At 40.7% G+C, this 26271-nt stretch overlaps 1 protein-coding gene across 6 annotated transcripts in view; it reads left to right on the plus strand.

The window, feature by feature from the left end:
• The window catches only part of LOC148163645 (acyl-CoA-binding domain-containing protein 5-like), a 42223-nt gene extending 16226 nt beyond the window's left edge, over positions 1–25997 (plus strand). For all 6 annotated transcript variants that reach the window (XM_088025499.1, XM_088025500.1, XM_088025501.1 and 3 more), the window contains 7 exons: positions 1530–1733; positions 3708–3814; positions 5596–5857; positions 9281–9480; positions 17219–17263; positions 17587–17696; positions 23978–25997. In XM_088025499.1, coding sequence (XP_087881625.1) covers positions 1530–1733; positions 3708–3814; positions 5596–5857; positions 9281–9480; positions 17219–17263; positions 17587–17696; positions 23978–23990 — 941 coding nt within the window. In that variant the 3' untranslated portion in view covers positions 23991–25997. The remainder of the gene's footprint in view (positions 1–1529; positions 1734–3707; positions 3815–5595; positions 5858–9280; positions 9481–17218; positions 17264–17586; positions 17697–23977) is intronic.
• Positions 25998–26271: the final 274 nt, after the last annotated feature.

Below are 26271 nucleotides of genomic sequence, written 5' to 3' on the forward strand. Positions count from 1 at the left end.
GTCGGTGGAGCATCTGCCTTCAGCTCAGGTCATGATCCCGAGGTCCTCGGATCGAGCCCCGCATAGGGCTCCCTGCTCTGCAGGGAGCCTGCTTCTCCCTCTCTCTCTGCCATCCCCCCCTCCCCCGCCGCTTGTGCTCTCTGGCTCTCTCTATCTCTCTGTCGAATAAATAAATAAAATCTTTAAAAGGAATAAAATAAAGTAAATAAAATATGGAGCAGTTTGGGCTGATTTGGTATTATATGAGAATGGTATGTATGGTGGGATGTGGGCTAATGACCTCATAACCAAATTTTTTGTGGGCCAAAAGTACGGGAACAGTCAACTTTGTGCATAGATAGAATAGATGGAATTGAACACTAACAAGAATAGACCACTTCTCTAAAAGTAATGCCTGAAATGCTGCATTAGAAATGTATTCATTTTATGGAGTGCCTGGCCGACCCATTCGGTAGAGCATGCGACTGTTGATCTCAGAGTGGTGAGTTCAAGCCCCATGTTGAGCATAGAATTTACTTAAACAAAAGAAGTGTATTCATTTTAGGTATTGTTCCACATATGACTATGCATATGTTACCAAGGAGAGGAGACAGGTTAAACTGTCAGACCTTATCAAGAATAGAATGGAATCTAGAGAATTGTATTGATGAAGAGGGGACATTGGAGTCATGGGGTACTGCACAGGGGGGTGAGGTGGGCGGCTTGTTAGTAAGAGTACCAGTGATTCTTGGGAAGACTATTTGAGAAAGGGGAGGCAGGAAGACACTAAAACAAATGGCACAACTTAGTTTTGCTTTTACTCTCTAGAAAGATATGACAAATAATACCTTCTTTGAAGGATATTTTTATTGACTGTGTGGACCCCTTTGTACTGCTGGGTCTTGTAAGGCAATTTGCCTATACTTGAGAGAGTGTAAAGACCTTAAGAGGTTATCTTTTATTTACTTACTTATTTTTATTTTTTTAATGATTTTATTTATTTATTTGACAGAGAGAGAGACCACGAGAGAGGGAACCACAAGCAAGGGGTGTGGGAGAGGGAGAGGGAGAAGCAGGCTTCCCGCCGAGCCGGGAGCCCGATGCAAGGCTCAATCCCAGGACCCTGGGATCATGACCTGAGCTGAAGGCAGCCGCTTGACCAACTGAGCCACCCAGGTGCCCTGCGAGGTTATCTTTTAAAAGGGGTTCTAGGGAAGCCTGGCTGGCTCAGTTGGTAGAGCATGTGACTCTTGATCTTGGGGTTGTGAGTTCGAGCCCCATGTTCGGTGTGGAGTCTACTTAATAAAATAAAAATAAAAATAAAATAAAATAAAATAGCTTCTAGAAGATTTACAGGGAACTGAAGCAGTTTTGAGTGTGCTCTCAGCATATAATAAATCCCTTTTCAAGGAGTACTCCATCTCTCTCTTCCAAGTAGGAAACGATCAAAGGGATTATGGTAGGTTGGAGAAATGATTATTTGATATTAGAACATATATACAGAAATTGACCTGCGAACTTTTATGAATCTCCCTACTTTCTTATAAAAGATAAGAAAATGATGAAGAAATCTGCAGACCATAAGAATTTGGAAATCATTGTTACTAATGGCTGTGATAAAGACAACTCTGCTCGGGATACACAGAATGACTTTCATGCCGGTTCTTCCTTGAATGGCAGAAGTGCTGAAGAAATAAAGGCTGTAGATGAAAACTTGGAGCAAACTGGAAAAGATGCTGTGTGCATTCATCAAGGTATTGTCCCATCATAATTATCTGTCCAGCCTCTTTCCTATGAATGGAGTATTGTTTTCATTATTTTAGGATGTTTAGGAGCAGTTTAGAATTTAAAAACCTCTTATTCAGGGGGCACCTGGGTGGTTCAGGAAGTTGGGTGTTTGACCCTTGATCTCGGCTTGGGTCTTGATCTCGGGGTCGTCAGCACACATTGGGCTTTTTACTGGGCAGGAAGCTTACTGAAAAATAGAAAGAATGAAGTAAGGGAGGGAGGGAGGAGAGAGAGAGAGGAAGGAAGGAAGGAAGGAAGGAAGGGAGGGAGGAGTTCCCATAAAAATCTCTTATTCAGGAATATCTTAGGGTTTATTAATATTATAAGGGTGTATAGCTTTGAAAGATAGTGGAATTAGGGGCAACTTTTATATTTTTATTGAGAGTTTTTTATTGTGTTGCATGGCATTTTAAAATGAAAGTTTGAAAAAAAATTTTTTTTCAGATTTTATTTATTTGACACAGAGAGACACAGTGAAAGAGGCAGCACAAGCAGAGGGAGTGGGAGAGGGAGAAGCAGGCTTCCCGCGGAGCAGGGAGCCCGATGCGGGGCTCGATCCCAGGACTCTGGGATCATGACTTGAGCCAAAGGCAGATGCTTAACCACTGAGTCACTCAGGCACCCCTAAAATTTTGAAATTTTTAACTTTTATTCCTGATTTTTTTTTTTTTAAGATTTTATTTATTTATTTGACAGAGAGAGAGAGAGACAGTGAGACAGGGAACACAAGCAGGGGGAATGGGAGAGGGAGAAGCAGGCTTCCCGCGGAGCAGGGAGCCCGATGCGGGCCTCGATCCCAGGACTCTGGGATCATGACTTGAGCCAAAGGAAGATGCTTAACCACTGAGTCACTCAGGCACCCCTAAAATTTTGAAATTTTTAACTTTTATTACTGATGTTTCTTTTTTTTTTAAAGATTTTATTTATTTATTTGACAGAGAGAGAGAGAGACAGTGAGAGAGGGAACACAAGCAGGGGGAGTGGGAGAGGGAGAAGCAGGCTTCCCGCGGAGCGGGGAGCCCCATGCAGGGATCGATCCCAGGACCCTGGGATGATGACCTGAGCCGAAGGCAGACGCTTAACGACTGAGCCACCCAGGCGCCCCAATTCCTGATGTTTCTTTTAACCTAAACCTCTGATTATATGACTTTGCTTTCCGTTCAACAAGATAAGTTATAATCTTTTCATATTTTAGGACTCTAGGGGTGAGCCTATAGTATGTAGTTGATGAATTATGAACACTGCTGCAATTCAGTCAAGAAACCAGGAAATAGGGGCGCCTGGGTGGCTCAGTCAGTATGCGTCTGCCTTCGGCTCAGGTCATGATCCCAGGGTCCTGGGATAAAATAAAAATAAAAATAAAATCTTAAAAAAAAAAGATACCAGGAAATAAACTTAGTTAATATAAAAACTGTACTTGCATAGTTGCATACCAGTTTAGGCCTCCTAGCTAGTAGTCAGTTTTCTCTTACAAGGTTATTAAGTTTTGTACAGTTTGATATGGACAGTGTCTTTGTGTAATTACATGATAAACTATAATCTTTTCAAATAAAAATTATCAACTAAATTTAAAGTTTTGGTAAGTTAAAAGAAAAAATATGGCTTAATAAATCAAATTTGTCTTCACTATGAAAATAAGATAGAGCTGAGGGCGCTTGGGTGGCTCAGGTGGTTAAGCGACTGACTTCGGCTCATGTCATGATCCTGGAGTCTCGGGATCGAGTCCCACATCGGGCTCCCTGCTCAGCAGGGAGTCTGTTTCTCCCTCTGACCCTCTTCCCTCTCGTGCTCTCTATCTCTCATTCTCTTTCTCTCAAATAAATAAATGAAATCTGTAAAAAAAAAAAGAAAATAATATAGAGCTGATAAAGTTTGAGAATGGAATAAATGCATTATTCCTCAATTAGAGAATAATTCTTCCATCATTTGTTCATTTTTAGATATAAATGATGATCATTTTGAAGATGTTTCAGGAATTCATCATTTGACAAGTGATTCAGACAGTGAAGTTTACTGTGATTCCATGGAGCAACTTGGACAAGAAGAGGTAAAAATGACATTTTTTAATTGGTAAATTTTCAAAGTGATATATCAGAATTCAGTGTATAACTTCTTTTATTTATTTTTAAATTTTTAATTTTATTTTTATTATTATTTTTTTTTAGAGAGCATGCATGTGGGAGATGGGGGGGAGGGGCAGAGGGAGAGGGAGGGAGAGAACCTCAAGCAGACTCCACACCCAGTGCAAGCCTGATGTGGGGCTCAATCTCACAACCCTCAGATTATGACCTCAACGAACTGAACCACCTAGGCACCCTGCATAACTTCTTTTTTTTTAAGATTTATAAAATCTATTTATTTGACAGAGAGAGAGACAGCGAGAGAGGGAACACAAGCAGGGGGAGTGGGAGAGGGAGAAGCAGGCTTCCCGCGGAGCAGGGAGCCCGACGCAGGGCTCGATCTCAGGATCCCAGGGATCCTGACCTGAGCCGAAGGCAGACGCTTAATGACTGAGCCACCCAGGCGCCCCTTTGCGTAACTTCTTTTAATAGCAGATGTACATGTTCATCACTTTGAAAATATACCTATAAAATGTTTAAACATTTGTATTTAAAATTATTTTTGTGATTTTAAAAATATGTAATATTCCTGAATATCAAAAAATATTTAAATATTGTCATTTATCATATATTTATATTTGTAAATATTCTGAGGGATGTGGGATGGGAAGACAGAGGGTAAACTCTTAAAGCTAGTCCCTATGTTTGAAACATTGATTGATAGTCAAGAAAAGTGAATAATTTTCAAATAAATCTGTTCTTCACACTGACTTATTTTTTAAAGTATAATTAACATACAATATTATATTAGTTTTAGGTGTACAACATGTTGATTCAATGATTCTGTACATTACTTAACTCGGTGCTCACCACGATAAGTGTAGTTACCATACAACTCTATTACAATATTGTTGACTGTATTTCTTATGCTATACTTTCCACCTCTGAGACTTATTTATTTTCCAGCTGGAAGTTTGTAGCTGTTAATCCCCTTTATCTATTTCACCCATCCCTGCCACATCCACCTCCCCTCTAGCAACCACCAGTTAGTTTTCTGTATTTAAGAGTTGTTGGCTTTTGTTTGCTTTTCAGACTCCACACATAAGTGAAATCATACCGTATTTGTCTTTCTCCGTCTGACTTATTTCACTTAGCCTAATACCCTCTAGGTCCATCCGTGTTGTTGAGAATGGCCAAATTTCATTCCTTTTTTATGGCCAAGTTACTTAGTTCATATCATTTCGTCTAGGAAGCCTCCACTCAGCCCCAGTACGGCGCCCCTCGCGTGAGTTCCTGTAGCGAGCGCCCATTGTCTGTCTTTTTCATAACACTTATCAAACTATGTTGTAGTGATTTTAACCTCTTTCACTCCCTTACCAAGACTAAGAAGGCTCTTGCAGACAGAGATTTTTAACTCTTTCTTCATCTTATCCTTAGAGTTTAGCATAGTAACTAGAATAAGAGTAGACATTTTTAACCGTCTGAGCCACTCAGGTGTTCCCAAGATTAGACATTTTTTAAAAAATCTCTTGGATGAATGAATGACCCATGAGAACAATTCATTGTCAAAACTACTCAAGTCTTTGCTCACGGATAAATCATTTCCATCCCGTTTCTTCCCGACACATAGGAAGCAGTAGATGAATACCTTTTTAGAAAAATATTTCCTATCATAACATGAAAAAAGTTTTATAGGAACAGTAATTCTTCTATTATCGTAAAAACTTATGTTTATAGCTTTTACCTAAGTATTGTTTTAAATTTGTAGTCTTTAGACAGCTTTACATCAAACAACGGACCATTTCGATATTACCTGGATGGTGATCCCAATCAGCCCTTGGAAAATTCTGCTTTTCCTGAAGAAGGATCTCCTGGAAATGGCAACATTGGGGAACTGCAGGTGGTAGCCGTTGAAGGAAAAGGTGAAGTAAAGCATGGAGGAGAAGATGGCCGGAGTAACAGCGGAGCACCACACCGTGAGAGACAGGGTGGAGAAAATGGGGACTGCCCTAACGTCAGAAGAGGGAGAGGTGTGTATTCTTTTTTGTTCTCACTGACTCTTTATAAACGAATTAGTAAAATGGAAAGTTTCAGATGGGAGAGACGTTAGACTATCCACCTACAAAGGAGATGTTAAAAATTATCCTTACATAACATATGACCATTTTTCTTTATGCCTGGTTCTCTCCTTTGATTCTACAAGGCATAGTAGTTTGGTCTCTGAAGGTACCGGTTGGGGGGTGGGGAACATCCCTATTTCTCCATCTTTCATGGAGTTTTCCGAGGTAGCCAAATTTATGTTCTGTCACCCCCCTTCCGCTGAGCAATTGCTTACAGGTTCCTCTAGCTGCGTTTCTGCTTTTATTTGCTACTGTAGGTAAAAATTTGAATTCTGTCTTTTCCACATTTCCTTACTTAAATGAAAAGATAGCTGACAAATCAAGAAGTAGAGATAAAGAACATTTAACAATACAAAGGTAAACATTAAGAATAGTACTGTCGTCAGGTAACAGAATAGAATTGAATGGGGAAGAAAAGTAAGTATGTATTAATTTATAATTGTTCATAGTTAGGAATGAATAGGTACTGTCCAAAAAGAGAATTAACGGAAAGATAAATACCATATGATCTCATATGTAGAGTCTAAGAAAAAAGACTAAGCTTATAGATAGAGAATAGATAGATTGATCACTGCCAGAGGCAGAGGTGCAGGGGATGTGAAATGGGACAAGGGTCAAAGGTAAAAACTTCCACTTCTAAAATAAGGAAGTCATGGGGATATGATGTACAGCATGGTGACGATCATGAATCGTACTGTATTGGGTATTTGAAAGTTGCTAAGATAGTAAATCTTAAAAGATACCACAAGGAAAAACAATCTGTAACTGTATGGTGACAGATATTAACTGGACTTACTGTGGTGATTATTTTGCAATATATACAAATATTAAATCATGATGTTATTCGCTGAAAAAAAGGAAAATCCTTATATAATTTCATGAGATCATAAAAAGTGAAAGGATTATCTGTGTGTCCGGTTGAAAAAAATCTGCATAAAACAAATGAAGACATAGGGGGAAAAAAGAGAGAATTGATGGTATTAAGAAAATTATTGTTTAGGGCTCCTGGGTGGCTCAGTTGGTTAAGTGTCTGCTTTCAGCTCAGGTCATGATCCCAGGGTCCTGGGATCGAGTCCCGCATCGGGCTCCCTGTTCAGCGGGGAGTCTGCTCCCTCTCTCTCTGCCCCTCCTCTCTGCTCGTGCTCTCTCTCAAATATATAAATAAAATATTTAAGAAAAAGAAAGAAAATTATTGTTCAAACACTAGCCATTTGAACACGTACCAAATGGTAAATATTAAACGAAGAAGAGAAAGATCACAACCTATTACTAGAGCCTTGGATTCAGGTCCCTTTCTTTAAGCAGTTTACCAAAATTGTATGTATGAAAGGCTTCCAATTTATTTTTTTTAAGATTTTATTTATTTATTTGAGAGAGAGAGAATGAGAGATAGAGAGCATGAGAGGGAAGAGAGTCAGAGGGAGAAGCAGACTCCCCGCTGAGCGGGGAGCCCGCTGTGGGACTCGATCCCGGGACTCCAGGGTCATGACCTGAGCCGAAGGCAGTCGCGTAACCAACTGAGCCACCCAGGCGCCCGAAAGGCTTCTGATTTATAACCTGACTTCACCCCACCTATAAAACACCACAACTCCCAGCAATCACAGGGGTTCATAAAAGTGCCAGACCCTGAAGTTAAGCTTCACGAGCTTCACAGTAAATCTGCCTCAGCATTGAACAAGTATTATTGAGCTGTTCTTTGTCAGGCTCTGTTCTGGGTTCCTGGGGATGCTGTAGAGAACGAGATAGTCCCTCCTTCCACAGAGCTCATGTTCTAGTAAAGGGGAGCTGACAGTGAAAAAGCAAATAATTCAGATTGGTTGCAAATGGTGATAACTGCTCCGAAAGGAAAAAAATGAATCGTTGGATTGCGTGACTGGAGGTGGGGATTACCATCACATGGGAATGGTCTGATTAATCCTGTCTTTGTGAAGGCTGCTTTGAAAGCTGACTGTGACATAGGATATGGTAAAATGAGCAGAGATGGGACTAATTCTCTAGGGCCTTCTGTACCCTCCGACAGGCCCTCACAGAATATCTCAGTCTCTTAGGGATGCAGGAAAAAACCAAGCCTCCAACCAGAGTTCCCTCTTTTTGCCCCCTTGCAAATTCCATACCAATAGCTGAAGTGGTCCTTTCCTGAAAGCTGAAGAACCACTTCAAAACTTACTTCCTTTCAATACAAGAGTAAAGTCTTGAAATGGCATAAGCACCTCAGTGTTCTCTTTGGGGTTTCACCTGGTAAACAGCCCCAGTTCCGTTTCTCTAGCAAGACCACTTTTACAAAAACACTGTTTGATGCAAGCTCACCTTTGGGAATCCTGCTGCCGCTCTAGGGCTCCAGGGTGCCACAGGGCAACGAGGTAAACAGTTTCCTATTTATTATTTAAAACAAACAAACAAAACTTACCCGCTGATTTAGCAAACAGATAAGAACTTGTAATATTCCATTTCTGCACAGTAGTACTTTTTATATGCTGCAATGTAAAACTGTTACAGCCTTTCTGAAAAATAACTTGGCAACACTCATTGAGAACCTCTACAAAGGGGCGCCTGCATGGCTCAGTGGGTTGGGCATCTGCCTTCAGCTCAGGTAATGATCCCAGTGTTCTGGGATCGAGCCCTGCATCAGGCACCCTCAGTGAGGAGTCTGCTTCTCCCTCTCCCTCTGCTCCTCCCCCTGCTCATGCTCTCTCTGGCTCTCAAAAAAAAAAAAAAAAAGAAGAACCTCTACAGAGTTGTCATCCTTTTACCCAGTAATTCTTCTTTTTTGATTCTGTTTTTCCTAAAGAAATCAGAAATTTGGGCAAGAATTTATTTTTTAATTTTTAATTTTTTTTAAAAGATTTTATTTATGTGACAGAGAGAGAGACAGCAAGAGCAGGAATACAAGCAGGGGGAGTGGGAGAGGGAGAGGCAGGCTTCCCACCGAGCAGGGAGCCCGAAGTGGGGCTCGATCCCAGAACCCTGAGACCATGACCTGAGCTGAAGCCAGACACCTAACGACTGAGCCACCCAGGTGCCCCATTAGTAAGGAATTTTTGAGAATGCACCCCAAGTATGTAAATTATGTGTGAATTACATGCATTTCGTCATGTGCTAGTATAATAAGTACATTATAAAACCTTAGCAAGAAAAGCATTGAGTATATTAATACAAATAGAAGCTTATATATCTACTTCTTTTCTCTCTGTCTTTTGTGTACTTCCTGCTTGCTTCCACTCCACTTTGGAGATTTAGAACTCAAAGAAATAATAGAGGAAAATGAGTAAAACGCACTGTTGCTACTTCTATAACAATTATTTAAAACTCCCTTATTTTGCTGTCTTAAAATAGGGCATAGACTGCCACACATGAGCGAAGGACCCAAGGGTCGGCAAGTAGGAAGCGGAGGTGATGGGGAACGCTGGGGCTCCGACAGAGGGTCAAGAGGCAGCCTCAATGAACAGATTGCTCTCGTCCTCCTGCGCCTGCAGGAGGACATGCAGAACATCCTTCAGAGACTTCATAAACTGGAAACACTAACGGCTTCGCAGGTGAGCTTTCGAATTTGTGTTCCTCCACTGCCGATCCTGTAAAACAGCAGATAAGTGTAATCTGTGTTGATCAGATTTACACAAATCAATGTAATGTAATGATTTTTAAAACAATAAAAAAGACTTAGGAGTGCTTGGCTGGCACAGTCGATAGAACATGCAACGCTTGATCTCTGTGTTGTGAGTTCAAGCCCCATGTAGGGCAGAGAGATTACTTTTAAAAAATAAAGTAATTTTAAAAAATTAAATAAAAAGGATTTACGTTTGAAAATATTGTTTACTTAAGAAAAGACTTACCCAGGGGTGCCTGGCTGGCTCAGTCGGTAGAGCATGCGTCTCTTGATCTCAGGGTTGTAAATTCGGTCCCCATGTTGGGTGTAGAGATTACTTTAAAACAAAGCAAAACAAAATCTTGAAAAAAAAAGACTGACCCAAAAGCGAACTGCCACTTAATAAAAAAGTTTTCTAGTGTAAAATTACCAGTACCATGTTGGAGGTAGAAGTAGGGTAGCTTAGTATTAGAAGGATAAGTGCTGTTAAGGGGCGCCTGGCTGGCTCAGTCAGAGAGTGTTGGTCTCTTGATGTTGGGGTTGAGGGTTCAAGCCCCATGTTGGGTGTAGAGATTACTTGAAAGTAAAATCTTTTTTTTAAGAGTTTTTATTTGAGAGCGAGAGAGAGAAGCAGGGAGGGGCAGAGGCAGAGGGAGAAGCAGACTCCCTGCTGAGTAAGGAGTCCAACGTGGGACTCAATCCCAGGACCCCGGGATCATGCCCTGAGCCAAAGGCAGGCACTTAACCAACTGAGCCACCCAGGTGCTCCTATTCTGTGACTTTTTTAAAGAGTATATTGTTTACACTTAATGTTTTTAATGGTATGGAAATTCTGCTAAAAATTCTTTTAATTTTTTTCTTTACAAGTGTTTTATTCTTGGCTTACATAAAGCAAATAAAAAAAAGATTCTGACATGTTAAAGACTTTTTCCTTAAAATTTGCATAATTCATTTGGATGACAAAAAGAAAGAAATTGATGGTAGAATAGTAGCAGATTGTAGAACTAAAGGAAACTTAGTTCAATACCTCTAGTTCAGCAGGGAGGGGCAGAGGCAGAGATTGGGGCAGAGCCCGCTCTATGCCTAAACTTTCCAGATTTCTCATGCAGTGCACTTTCCATCACAGTAAGCTGCCTGAGACTCATGCACTCGATAAATATTTGTTGAATGGCCACACACCGGATACTTTTCTGGGCAGTGGACGCATAAACGAAATGGGAGATAGCGCTGTGTAGCAGAGCTTGGAACAAACTACCTGGATTCAAATCATAGCTCTGCCACTTACTGTGTGGTCTTCAGTCAGGTTACTTTACTTCTCTATGCCTCAGTTTCCTTATCGATAAAATGGAAATACTGGTAATGCCTATCGCATAGGATTGTTCAGAGAATATTTTTTTAAAGATTTTATGTATTTATTTGACAGAGAGACACAGGGAGAGAGGGAGCACAAGCAGGGGGAGTGGGAGAGGGAGAAGCAGGCTTCCCACTGAGCAGGGAGCCCGATGTGGGGCTCGATCCCAAGACCCTGAGATCATGACCTGAGCCGAAGGCAGACGCTTAACGGCTGAGCCACCCAGGAGCCCCAGGATTGTTCAGAGAATTAAGTAAAATGCATAGTACAGTGCCTGGAACACTCATGTGACATTTACATATTGTCACATGACATGATGATGGTGACGATAATAGCGATGATAGTAAGCCAGCTTGGTTTCCTCCCTCAGGAAGTTCACAGCCTTAGAGAGGACCTCACTTAAATAATTCTCTGTCTTCATATTTCCTTTGCAATGGTTGCAACTGTATGGGATTTTTCCTTTCAAACATCTTTCCAAAAAATTCAGTAGGGGCGCCCGGGTGGCTCAGTCGTTAAGCGTCTGCCTTCGACTCCGGTCATGATCCCAGGGTCCTGGGATCGAGCCCCGCATGGGGATCCCTGCTTGGCGGGAAGCCTGCTTCTCCCTCTCCCACTCCCCCTGCTCCTGTTCCCTCTCTTGCTGTGTCTCTCTCTGTCAAATAAATAAATAAATAAAATCTTTAAAAAAAAAGTCAGTAATCCTTAGGTTAATCTAGCTATAGAATGGTAAATAGAACTTCTAAATATGTAAAAGCCACTGATACCAACAAAAATTTATTGGTCGACTAAACTTTTGTCAGACTCCTGCACTTTCTCTCAGGCCCATCTCTCCACTTCTGCCTTGTAAAATCCAGTTTTATCAAGAACCCTGCTCCGTCAGTTGAACCGGGCGGGCTCCTCATCCTCCACCAAGCCCAGGTGATGTCTGAGATCGCCCTGGCTCGTCTTCAGCACGAATCCTGTTAGGTCGGTTTAGCCAGAATCTTCCTTATCCCTGATGTTTCCTGTTAGGATTTTCCATCCACTGATCCCAGCCCTACTCCTTGATACGAAATTCCCCCTCGCCCATGCTGCGTTGGGAGTTGAACCCCCTCCGTCTCCCCCTACTGTAGAAGTCCCTATGCCCATAGTGATAGCCCCTCCTCCATTGAAGAAAGTCTTCCTTACTGTGCTTTCACACGTGTCCCTGATTTTTTTTTTTAACAACGTGTATGGATAAATATCATTAAACCAAAAACTTATAATGCTACTTATACAGGTAGTGCTAGTGCTGCGTAGATGGAAGAAAGGGTCCTTGGGAATCTTCATTTATCTTTCCAGACCTTCATTACATAGAAAAAAAAAATCTGCTAATAGTTACCATTTAATAGTTCTGACTCTACCTTAGTATTTGTTAGTAGTTGCTGCTTTAATGAGAATAGTGTCATCACATTGGGATTTGGTCACCTTGAATTCCATTCAAATTCACGCGGACTAACGTGACCTTAGTTAAGTCAGCATACACCAGGGATCCCAATTTTGTAAATCTATCCTTTATTCTGAAGAAAGTGCCATAAGGTAAATCTCCCGGTTAAATATTATTATGCCTTGGGGCATCTAAGTGGTTCAATCGGTTAAGCATCTGACTCTTTGTTTTGGCTCGGGTCATGATCTCAGGGTCGTGAGATCGAACCCCACATCGGGCTCCACATCGGGCTCTGTGCTCAGCAGCAGTCTGCTCAAGATTCTCTCTCTCGCTCTCTCTCTCTCTCTCTGCCTCTGCCCCTCCCTGCTGCATGCTTGCACGTGCGCACTCTCTCTTTCAAATAAATAAGTAAATCTTTAAAATATATCGTTATGCCTACAAGGTACAATTACAAATAATATCATAAGATCATTCCCTTGTCTAGATTCTTTCAGCACTTGCAATTTGATTATACTCTTCTTTAACACCTTAATGGTCTGTGAGGACTAATGCAACATCTGGAGGCAACTAATTTAGTTGTACCTGTAAGGTATAGTCATCGTGGGTACTGGGGTCCTTGAGATCATATGACTTCTAAGAAGGAAATTTAAAGCCTGTCTCCTCCTTACCACTTCCTGCTGTTGGTTCAGTTTACAAGCCTCTGTGCTGTACCTCGAACTTGCCCACAGGCACCCTCCCACCCTTGGTCTTTGCACTTGCTCTTCCTCTCTACTGAAGATTGTTCTCCTCAACCCCCCGACCCTGCCCCCCTTAGCCACAGAGCATAGTTTTCTTTGTTTAGGTCTTTGCTCCAGTGTCAGCAAAGCCTTCTCTGACCACCCTATTTTTTTTCTCTAAATTTTTTATTGTTATGTTAATCACCATACATTACATCATTAGTTTGTGATGTAGTGTTCCATGATTCGTTGTTTGTGCATAGCACCCAGTACTCCACGCAGAACGTGCCCTCTTGAATACCCATCACCAGGCTAACCCATCCCCCCACCCTCATCCCCTCCAGAACCCTCAGTTTGTTTTTCAGAGTCCATCGTCTCTCACGGTTCATCTCCCCCTCCGATTTACCCCTTCATTCTTCGCCTCCTGCTATCTTCTTTTTTTTTTCTTAACATATATTGCATTATTTGTTTCAGAGATACAGATCTGTGATTCAGCAGTCTTGCACAATTCTCAGCGCTCACCATAACACATACCCTCCCCGGTGTCTATCACCCAGTCACCCAATCCCTCCCACCCCCACTCCAGCAACCCTCAGTTTGTTTCCTGAGATTAAGAATTCCTCATATCAGTGAGGTCATATGATACATGTCTTTCTCTGATTGACTTATTTCACTCAGCATAACACCCTCCAGTTCCTTCCACGTCGTTCCAAATGGCAAGATCTCATTCCTTTTGATGGCTGCATAATACTCCATTGTATATATATACACCACATCTTCTTTATCCATTCATCTGTCGATGGACATCTTGGCTCTTTCCACAGTTTGGCTATCGTGGACATTGCTGCTATGAACATTGGGGTGCATGTACCCCTTCAGATCCCTACATTTGTATCTTTGGGGTAAATGCCCAGTAGTGCAATTGCTGGATCCTATGGTAGCTCTATTTTCAACTTTTTGAGGAACCTCCATACTGTTTTCCAGAGTGGTTGCACCAGCTTGCATTCCCACCAACAGTGTGGGAGGGTCCCCCTTTCTCCGCATCCCCGCCAACATCTTTCGTTTCCTGACTTGTTCATTTTAGCCATTCTGACTGGTGTGAGGTGGTATCTCATGAGGTTTTGATTTGGATTTCCCTGATGCCGAGCGATGTGGAGCACTTTTTCATGTGTCTGTTGGCCATTTGGATGTCTTCTTTGGAAAAATGTCAGTTCATGTCTTCTGCCCATTTCTTGATTGGATTATTTGTTCTTTGGGTGTTGAGTTTGATAAGTTCTTTATAGATTTTGGATACTAGCCCTTTATCTGATATGTCATTTGCAAATATTTTCTCCCATTCTGTTGGTTGTCTTTTGGTTTTGTGGACTATTTCTTTTGCTGTGCAAAAGCTTTTTATCTTGATGAAATCCCAATAGTTCATTTTTGCCCTCACTTCCCTTGCCTTTGGCGATGTTTCTGGGAAGAAGTTGCTGCAGCTGAGGTCAAAGAGGTTGCTGCCTGTGTTCTCCTCTAGGATTTTGATGGACTCCTGTCTCACATTGAGGTTTTTCAACCATTTTGTGTCTATTTTTGTGTGTGGTGTAAGGAAATGGTCCAGTTTCATTCTTCTGCATGTGGCTGTCCAATTTTCCCCACACCATTTGTTGAAGAGACTGTCTTTTTTCCATTGGACATTCTTTCCTGCTTTGTCAAAGATTAGTTGACCATAGAGTTGAGGGTCCATTTCTGGGCTCTCTATTCTGTTCCATTGATCTATGTGTCTGTTTTTGTGCCAGTACCATACTGTCTTGATGATGACAGCTTTGTAATAGAGCTGGAAGTCCGGAATTGTGATGCCGCCAGCTTTGCTTTTCTTTTTCAACATTCCTCTGGCTATTCAGGGTCTTTTCTGGTTCCATACAAATTTTAGGATATTTGTTCCATTTCTTTGAAAACAGTGGATTGTATTTTGATAGGAATTGCATTGAATGTGTAGATTGCTCTAGGTAGCATTGACATCTTCACAATGTTTGTTCTTCCAATCCATGAGCATGGAACATTTTTCCATTTCCTTGTGTCCTCCTCAATTTCTTTCATGAGTATTTTATAGTTTTCTGAGTACAGATCCTTTGCCTCTTTGGTTAGATTTATTCCTAGATATCTTATGGTTTTGAATGCAATTGTAAATGGGATCGACTCCTTAATTTCTCTCTCTTCTGTCTTGTTGTTGGTGTATAGGAATGCCACTGATTTCTGTGGATTGATTTTATATCCTGCCACTTTACTGAATTCCTGTATGAGTTCTAGCAGTTTTGGGGTGGAGTCTTTTGAGTTTTCCACATAAAGTATCATATCATCTGCAAACAGTGAGAGTTTGACTTCTTCTTTGCCGATTTGGATGCCTTTGATTTCTTTTTGTTGTCTGATTTCTGTGGCTAGGACTTCTAATACTACGTTGAATAGCAATTCCGACCACCCTATTTAAAATTGTAAAACTTGGGCACCTGGGTGGCTCAGATGGTTAAGCGTCTGCCTTCGGGTCAGGGCATGATCCCGGGGTCCTGGGATCAAGTCCCGCATCGGGCTCCCTGCTCCTTGGGACCCTGCTTCTCCCTCTGCCTCCCTCTCTCTCTGTCTCTCATGAATAACTAAATAAAATCTTAAAAAAAATTAAAAAATAGATAAATTAAAAATAAATAAATAAATAAATAAAATTGCAAGACTCTCCTCTCCAACATGTCTCATTTCCTCTCCCTGTTTTCCTTCATCTTTTTTTCCTCCCTCCTGTCTTATTTTTCTTTATGGTGTTTATTACTACCTGATATACTGTATATTTTACTAATTTGTTCATTATTATTTGTATCTCTCCATTACAGTATAAGCTCCATTAGGGCAGCACTTTTTGTCATTTTGTTCCCTGTTGCATTTCTAATACCCAGAGTAGTAACTGGTACATAACAGACGCTGAGTAAACATTTACTGAATGAATGAATGAATCAATGAATGATCTTATTAATTTTCATACCATTTCTATGACGTTATAATAAATGGAGAAACTAGAGTAATAAGTTTCCAACAATTAGTATAAGGAAACTTGTTTTCTGGATGAGCCAAGTTGGAATATAAATTTCCTCAATTAAGTTGAAATTTTTCTGCTTAGTTTATACATCTCATTGAAAAACCGACAGTATTCCTCCGCGCAGGAAAGGTAACTATGTGAGGTCAGGAATGTGTTAATTAACTTGATTATGGTAATCATTTCACAATATGTGTATGTATCAAATGATCACACATATATATTAATTATATCTCAAATTATATCCTTTTTTAAAGATTTTATTTATTTGACAGAGACACAGCGAGAGAGGGAACACAAGCAGAGGGAGTGGGAGAGGGAGAAGCAGGCTTCCCGCGGAGCCAGGAGCCCCATGCGGGGCTCTTTCCCAGGACCCTGGGATCATGACCTGAGCCGAAGGCAGATGCCGAACGACTGAGCCACCCAGGCGCCCCTCAAATTATATCTTAATAAAGCTGGAAAAAAATTTAAAAAGTAAACCTACAACACTAACAGTTCATTTCTCATATTTATCATACCTCTTGTGCTATAGTTTTTCATAAATTTTCAAAACAGATCTTTGGATATGATTTATAATTTTTTTAAAGATTTTATTTATTTATTTGACACAGGGAGAGAGATAGTGAGAGCAGGAACACAAGCAGGAGGAATGGGGGAGGGAGAAGCAGGCTTCCCGCCGAGCAGGGAGCTCAATGCAGGGCTCGATCTCAGGACCCTGGGATCGTGACCTGAGCCGAAGGCAGACACTTAAGGACTGAGCCACGCGGGTGCCCCATATGATTTATAATTTTAATAATAATCAAGGCTGCAGTTCTCAGATGTGTTTGTAAATAGGTAATTTTTTTGGAAATTAAAGAATAAGAAAAGTTGATTAGGTAATGTAATAACAGTATAAAAGAAGTAATGGTTTAGATTAGTTTGAGGTTTTATTTTGATAATTTTATATAATTTGAACTATAAAATATAAAATGTCAAAGGTATTTATTTGGCCAGCAATTTTGGGGACCTTGTTATTTGGCCAGTATGGGTTTTAGGACAATTGAAGCATGGTTAGCAGAATAAACTAATATTTTAGCCTTTAAAAAAAAAGATAGGAAATAGAAAAATTACTATTTTTTTCTCATTTTGTCCAAGCTAAATCACTTTCATTTGTATTTATAGGCAAAATCGTCCACATTACAAACCAGTAATCAGCCTCCGTCACAGGTAAGAAGTTCTTAAGTCTAAGTCCCAGGGTTTCAAATAACTTAAAATAAATTTAGGTATACAAGGTTCTTAAAGTATTCCAAATGAAACCTACCCTCTAGAGCTTTGAAGTTACAATATACTTGTTATATGTTTAAGTCTGAAGTACTCCTGGGAGTCTACTTACTGAATTATGCTCTTAGGTACAGCATACCTCCCTTCTGTTTAGCAGGACTGAGATTTGTTATTAAGTTTTATATTTTCAAAATTATGAAATAGTATGTTTTTATGTTTATACATGCAGTGTGTAATAGACTGGTGACCAACTTATTTTATTTTCTCAGAGACCATCTTGGTGGCCCTTCGAGATGTCTCCTGGTGCATTAATTTTTGCTATCATATGGCCTTTTATTGCCCAGTGGTTGGTGCATTTATATTATCAGAGAAGGAGAAGGTAATGTAGTTTTATGATTGACAATAGTTTGCAGAGTCTTATAATCTATAGTAGACAGAGCTTTCAATAGCAGTGAAGAGGATAGGTGTGTTTTATAGATGTATTGTCAGACTGGCCATTCTGTACCGATCCCGAGACTGAACTATCTTGGAAATGATACCTAGTGGATTTCTAGTACCTGTTAGACTTAAAAAAATTAAAGTCTGATGGTTATTTTGGGCTCTTTGCTAACATTAAAGGACCACAGACAATAGGTAGGGAAACAAATAATGCCTGCATGCTCTTTGAACTAGACATTGACATTTCAGAAGATTTTAGCCTGGTGTTGACTATCTCTAGAAATAGAGATTTTTCTAATTTGAGGGCCAATATTCCAGTTTGGGATGCCAGGAGATACCTCAAATAGGCCTGAGAATAATAGATTGGGATCCTTGAAAGGGCTCTGAGATTGTCTAGGTTAGGAATAACCTGAGGCTCAATCTCTTGGGTTCATTAAAGCATTTTTTTTTTAGACACTACATAAACTGAATTACTTCACATGGCTGGGCATATAGACCATCGTTTACCCCACTCATGGCCTCACTTACTATGTTTTTGGTGTTTTCATCACCATGTCCCATTAAATAACAACAGATGGGGAGAAGAAATAGGATATTTGATAATTTTAAGTGCCGTCTTAAATATGTGCAATAGAGACACATTTTTAAAAATCTACAAGTTTAAATAATTATGGGTATGCTGTTCTTCTACCAAAGAACCCAAGTCCCTAATTAACTGTATTTGCTATCAAAAGCGGAAATGAGGCATTCGCCCTTCTCTTCTCTGAAAGGGATAAACAGCACACTAGTTAACGTAAGTGCTCCAGTCATAATACCTGATGGCAGAGAAACTGAAATGCATCGGGATTTGGGTGAATCCTTTTAGTCTTCCCGTTTTCTGCTTATGTTAAGACAGTTTGACTTATGTTCGTAAGAGAACTAAATAAGTTCCGTGGTACATTCATGTTCTTGGAATACACCCGCCCACTTGAAAAACCTTGAGTAGGAGTTCAGAAACAAAAACTGCTCTCACACTGTTATTTACCTCTTTTCTAAGTCATTTTTATAGATGTCATTTCAGCTGTGTGGAAGGTGGGTGGCAGGGTTCGATAAACCTTAGTTTAAGTCCTTTCTTTTCTTCTTTTTACACATTTTACATTTCTCCCATGATGGTCGGGTTTAGTGCTATGCGGTAGTTTTTTTTTTTTTTTTCAGATTTTATTTATTTGAGAGAAAGAGAGTGAGCGAGGGAGAGCATGGAGGGGAGCGGGCAGAGGGAGAGGGCGAAGCAGGCTCTCCACTGAGCAGGGAGCCTGACGGGGCTCGATCCCAGGACCCTGGGATCATGACCCGAGCCGAAGGCAGACGCCTAACGACTGAGCCACCCAGGTGCCCCTCACACAGTGTTTTAAATTTTAATTTCCCTAATAAATGGAGAGAAAAAGGACCCAACCTTTTCTCACTATTTCGTAAGAATGCTAGATTGAAGCAGCAGGACACAATGGCACCAAAGTTAGGTGTTGACATAATTGGCAATGTATTTAAAGTTCCTTTTCATGTTTCCTCTGTTGAAAGTTGAGGATTGGAGAGTAGAGAAATTGGCACAAGACAAAAACCCTAACACTTACTTGGGTTAATAATTTATGTTATGCTTAAGTTTGCAGCAGCTTATCACTTTATTAACGATGGAAAAAACAATGACTTTGCTTCAGAAGTCACCAAAAATTGCAGTTTTTCCAAAAAGTTTTTTTTTAAAGATTTATTTATTTATTTATTTGACAGAGAAAGACACAGAGAGACAGGGATCACAAGCAGGGGGAGTGGGAGAGGGAGAAGCAGGCTTCCCGCGGAGCAGGGAGCCCGATGTGGGGCTCGATCCCAGGACCCCGGGATCATGACCTGAGCTGAGGGGAAGACGCTTAATGACTGAGCCACCCAGGCGCCTCCTAAAAGTATTTTTTTAAGATATTCCTTCCTGGTAGACATCTACACCATTTCTCCTAAGCATCCCTTTCGATTACTTACAGATGCCTCTGAATGGAGATACTCTTATCTATTTTTTTTAAGATTTTATTTATTTATTTGATAGAGATAGGGAGAGGAAGAGCACAAGCAGGTGGAGTGGCAGGCAGAGGGAGAGGGAGAAGCAGGCTCCCCACTGAGGAAGGAGCCTGACGTGGGGCTCGATCCCAGGACCCTGGGATCATGACCTGAGCCGAAGGCAGCCGTTTAACCAACTGAGCCACCCAAGCGCCCCACTCTTAACCTATTTTTTTTTGATGTAGTGTTCCATAATTCATTATTTGCATATAACACCCAGTGCTCCATGCAGAATGTGCCCTCTTTAATACCCATCACCAGGCCAACCCATCCTCCCACCCCCCTCCCCTCTAGAACCCTCAGCTTCTTTTTCAGAGTCCATCGTCTCTCATGGTTCATCTCCCCCTCCGATTCCTCCCCTTCATTCTTCCCCTCCTGCTATCTTAACCAATTTTCAATACTCTACTTTGTTATTGTTGAATCTTCATCAAGTTTTCAGTATGTTAAGTGTTTAGTCCTTCCAAATTACCAACTATTTAGACTGTGCAACTGCATTTTGTTTTAAAGATTATTTATTTATTAATTTATTTGACAGAGAGAGAGAGAGACAGTGAGAGGGAACACAAGCAGGGGCAGTGGGAGAGGGAGAAGCAGGCTTCCCGCAGAGCAGGGAGCCACACATGGGGCTCGATCTCAGGACCCTGGGACCATGACCTGAGCTGAAGGCAGACGCTTAACGACTGAGCCACCCAGGTGCCCCTGCAACTGCATTTTGATGAGATAGTGGGTTTTTTTTTAAAGATTTATTTACTTATTTGTGAGAGAGAGCACACGGAGAGGAGGGGCAGAGGCAGAGGGAGAGAGAGAGAATCCCAAGCAGACTCCCCGCTGAGCGTGGAGTCTGACATGGGGCTTGATCCCAGGCTCTGACCTGAGATCATGAAACTGAGCTAAAATCGAGTTGGATGCTCAGCCGACTGAGCCACCCAGGTGCCCTGGATCAGATAGTGTTTTATGTATTATTTGTTCATATATGTAACAAATTAACTGGGGTTGGAGATAGAGCCATATTTGATATGGAAATACGTTTTGGCCTTGAGGGGACTTAGACATCTTTTCATCCGGAAATGTGTAGCAATTTTTTTTTTTAAAGATTTTATTTATGTATTTGACAGAGAACGACACAGCGATAGAGGGAGCACAAGCATGGGGAGTGGGAGAGGGAGAAGCAGGCTTCCGGACGAACAGGGATCCCGATGTGGGGCTCGATCCCAAGACCCTGGGATCATGACCTGAGCCGAAGGCAGACGCTTAACAACTGAGCCATCCAGGCGCCCAGTGTGTAGCAATTTTTAATCTGACAGGTATATAGGAATGAAGACTAGAGAGCAGTGTGTATGGTTTGCAGGAGATGGGTTCTGTGTTAGAGATGAGGAGAAAGATCCAGAAATCCAGTTAGACTGGGAAAGGTGTGGAAAGGAGTGGATATGCCCTATTCTTAATAGGAACCATCCTATGCCTCGACCCCTCATACAGTGTCTGTGGGCTTTCAATAAATGTGTGCTGAGGGCATGACTGAAGGCCCACTATTTGTAGGAGTTCACACGGAAGTACCATATGATATAGAATGCTTTCTTTCTATTTATTTATTTATTTTAAATGTTTTTTTCCCCCATTTTATTTAATAAATATGCATCTGGGTACGAACACACTGAGAGAGTTCCATATATATGTAAAATAAGTAGCTGTCTATTTGCGGTAAGCTTTTTGAAAAGACGTTTGTTTTGTTTCCTTAAACATTCAAAGTAATGTGTGAGGTCCACTCCTTGATTCCCCCCCCATCCCCCACCCCCCACCCCCTGTGCAGAAGAATCTAAATTCAAAAGTAAATTACTCGTGGGGCGCCTGGGTGGCTCAGTGGGTGAAGCGTCTGCCTTCGGCTCAGGTCATGATCTCAGGGTCCTGGGATCGAGCCCCACATCGGGCTCCCTGCTCAGTGGGGAGTCTTCTTCTCCCTCCCCCTTTGCCTGCCACTCCCCCTGCTTGTGCTCTCTCTCTCTGTCCAGTAAATAAATAACATCTAAAAACAAAATTGTATTATCACTCTGCAGCAGATCAGAAAAAAAACCAAAAAACAAAAACATTTTTTCTGAATGTGGTATGAAGAGCAACACCTGCAGACTTCTTGTTCAAAAATTGGCCCTGCGCAGCCTCTGTGGTTCTTCCTCTACCCAGTTACCCAACCTGACCATTCTAAATAAAATTATCCAGGAGTACAATACTAAAAGCAGCCCTATTAAGTCCAAAAGACTACCCTTAAGCTATTACTTTGAAGGGAAGCATGTTTCTAACCACTTTTCTTTATCATTCTGCCCAGGTTCATAAATATGCGTGTAGTTTTCTTGGGGCTCTGAGCTTTCAGTAGCAGGTTCTAGCAACTAGGTAGGTGTGGGGAGGATTTCTGCAGGAATACTCTTCAGGTGGAGCCTGGGGCAGATGGTCCTGCCTCGAAAAGTCCAGGTTTCTGAGGAGGGGAAAGAATCCATCAGTCCAGCCGAGCAGATCCTTGAGCAGGCAAGGCGAAAGGCATGTTTCCCTCTACCCTTAATCTGTTGTTTTCTGTAACTTTTCTTATCACACCATACCCTACATTTTGCAAGTTAATTTAAAAAGAAAAAAGGACAAAAAGATCTCAGGAAGAGCCTTGAAAAACATTCTAAAGTTCTGAAAATACTGATGGGGATTTATGTTTATTTACCTATTACAGGAGAAGACTGAAGATTAGAGAGTTGTGTGCTTTTTTGTAAATCTGCAAAGGATTTTGTGTAGGAATTTACATCACGTGGGTTGTTAGTAAGTGTCGCTAACTGTTCATGCACCTTCCAGCTAACATTTCTGCTAAAACCTCACTCGGGCTGTTAGTCTTCAGAACCAACCCGCAATTGTGGGACGCCTTGGTGGCTCAGTCAGTTACGCATCTGCTTTCAGCTCGGGTCATGATCTTGGGGTCCTGGGATCCAGCCCCAGCCCCACTTTGGGCTCCCTGCTCAGTGGGGAGTCTGCTTCTCCCTCTCCCTCTGCTCCTCCCCCCGGCTGGTGCTCTCTCTCTCTCTCTCTCTAAATAAATAAAACCTTTAAAAAAAGAAGTACCACCCACAATTCTGTTCTGGCTCCAGGCGCCTTTTTTTTTTCTTCATGACTTGAGGGCTGTCCTTATGTTACATAATATGAAAAATGATCTGCTCATTTAAAATGTCACTCCTGCCAAGGAAGTGTACATAAGAGGTTTTCTACAGAAGATAATGGCTGATGGTATTATCTAAAATATCACTCCTGCCAAGGAGGTTGCATAAGAGTATTTCTACAGAGGTGAGGAATGAATCTGTGATGAGAACGTTCCAGGCATTTTGGCATCTTGAGTTGTGGGGAGGGAATAGAGATTTCACCGCTGTGGGACCTTTCCCAGACCTCAGATCATACGCGAATTGTTTTGTGCTAACAAGCCCACCCTTCTCTGATCACTCGTTCATTATGCTATCACTAAAACTGTCACATTATACCTTTCCAAACTTAGTTTATATATCTCCCTCTCACACCCAAGCTAACCTGAGAGCTCTTCTGAGAGCTGAGAGCCTGCCTCATTTATGTTTGAATCCCCAGTGCTTGGCACAGTGCCCAGAAAGTAACAGACACAAAATATATGTTGATTTTTTTTTTTTTAAGATTTTATTTATTTAGTTGACAAAGAGAAAAGAGCGTATAAGCAGGAGGAGTGGCAGGCAGAGGGAGAGGGAGAAGCAGTCTCCCATCTGAGCAGAGAGCCCAGACCCCAGGACCCTGGGATCATAACCTGAGCCGGAATCAGACACTTAACCAACTGAGGCACCCAGGTGCCCCAATATATGTTGATTAAATGAGTAGTCTAGGTTGTATATCTATCAACCTTTTGTAATCTTACTCAGCTTTTTTTGTTTCAGAACTTTTCCAAGTTATAAAATAATTCCCAAAACTCTGAATTGCATTAAGCCAACTAGAAAAGGATGAGAAGTAATTTCTTAAGAACTGTTGGTAATTTTATGGTTTGATTCTGAATGTGAATATTATGGTTATGTTATCGTTCAAAGAATTCTCTGGTATGGATGTGTTTTGTATTCAGGTTGCATTTATATTCATAGGAAATTGGTTTTTACTTTGTTTTTAAAGAAAACTGAACTGAAGAAAATGATATTTTCCCCAAGAAGACTACTGGGCCTGAATGACCTCAGAATGAAATGGAACTTCCGTGGAACTCACAAGAAATCTTAGTTTGTGATGATTACACTTCTTTTTGTCGTCAGTAGTTTGGTTTGTGTACATATATACATATATAGATATTTTGCACTACACAAATGATAACATTTTAAGGACTAATATTGCTGATACTTGAATCATTAATCTCACCTAGGCTATAAGTAGCATACATAGATTTGCCCTACCCTTGATCTTGAAAGACATTAAATTATTAATTATTGTTTGGTAACATGTTTACCTGATTATCTCCCATAGAGAACTATAAGCTGCTTTTCCAAGGTATAGTTGTGATAATGAGATGAGATTTGTAACTGGATATTTTTAATTTTCTAAATCAACTATGAGAAAGAATGCAAACCAGGAGTGAATTTCAAATGAGATTAAATCAACTTTCTGTCTTAGTCACTGAATTGCCATGCCAAGGACTAGAAAACTGCTGGAGAATCTTCTCCACATCCACTCCGTGGGCTGCCCTGAATCCCTCCTGGGCATTCACAGTGCTGACTTTAGTGTTTAGGCGCCCTTATTACAAAGTAGAGCCGTACATCCGAGGCGTACTTTTTCCAAACGAACGCAGACTAGACATAACCTGCTGACAGGAATGATGAAGAATCGGCTGCAAGTAGGCCTGGAAGTACACTCTGAGCCTGTAGCTCATTGGTAAGATTTTCTCCAGCCGTATACATTTATTCCTTTGTAATCGCTTTTCTGTAACTGAGGATATCTTGTTTCTGCTTCATAGGGTGCTTTGAAATATAAAATGAAAACTTATTTATACTGTTTTTACAAAGGTCAAAAAGGAAACACATGGAAATCACTTTTCTGCAACTGGTAAACTACGCAGACTGGACTCCTAACCTCTTAGTGCCTCCGTTTTTCTCTCATTCAAAGGCATATAATTCAGTTACTTGCTTCATTTTTTTCCCTAAATAACTAGAGATCCGTTTTTCCTTCGGGGTATAATATTTGAGATATACCTATTTCACAGGGGGTAATGGAAGGATTCGCAAGCTAGCAGGCCATGTGCTTCCATATGAGTAAGGCACACCCAACTAACATAAACTTAAATGTCCCCCGTTTAGACTAAAAAGAAGACTGTAATTTAGAACCTTGAAGGCTTTGTTTGGAATTATTCTTCCTGTATACCTTCCAAAACTCCACTTATTTAGATGTACCTTGTACTGTAAAGATTTCTCTCATTCAAAGGCATTAGTAGCAAATAATTTTTAAGCATTCTTGGTATGTATGATGTTGGGTTAAGCATCATGTGTTCAGAGTGTTTTCAGTAAGAAAGTAATCCATCCCTAGGATAGAGGGTGGTTCTTTGTTTGCTTGAAGAAAAAAGTATAAGAACATAATTTGCTTTCCCCAGACTCTTTTTTCCTTTTTTTCATGTAATTTGGTGTTTTTTATTTTTTAATCACATCTTGACTAAAATGTGTCTATCTAAAGGGATTACTAATATTTGTTTTTTAAAAACTGTTCTCTAGTCATTTGGGGAAAAAAATGAAGCAAGTAACTGAATTGTATGTAAAAATAACATTTAAACCTGTGGATCAGGGATTATTTTCAAAAATTAGATATCAATTTGGTATCAGAAAATGGTGGCTTTTCTCTTTAGTAAATCAGTTAACTAAATGCCAATTAAGAATAGAAGCAGAGGTGATTCATTACAGGCACTGGGAGGTGACTGACTCCTAGGGATAACCATTTGTATCCTATTCCAAAGTCTTATTTTATAGTTTGAAAAGCACTTTGCACACAGTTCTTGTATATACAAGTAAGGATGTAATTATGGGATATAGTGTGACTGCTTTGTTTAATAAGAGCCTCGTTTAAAATTTTAAATTGACAGCTGGTATTTTTTTAATGATCTACTTCTTTTCTGTTTCTTTATTGTAAAACTACGTTAAAAATAAAAGGTTAATGAGAAGTGCTATGGTTTTTATTACTTGTTACTGCTAGAAGTACATTGATTATAAAGGATTAAACGAGCAGAAATCGTGGGAATTCATAGAACGTAATCATGCCTCTTTCGGAATAAAGCCATGCTATTACATACAATTTCATAAAAGTCCCAACGTGGGATAAAGGAGAACTCCTTTAGTCATTTGGTTAAGAATCTTATTGATCCAGCAAAGTCTCAGTTTCCATTCTTTCACCAAATAGCTAGCTTCCCCCAGCCACTCAGTGCACCCTTAATCAGC

This window comes from Eumetopias jubatus, unplaced genomic scaffold (assembly GCF_037043125.1).
Source record: "Eumetopias jubatus isolate StellerSeaLion01/CBP00866 unplaced genomic scaffold, mEumJub1_p1.0 scaffold_8, whole genome shotgun sequence".
NCBI lineage: Eukaryota > Metazoa > Chordata > Mammalia > Carnivora > Otariidae > Eumetopias > Eumetopias jubatus.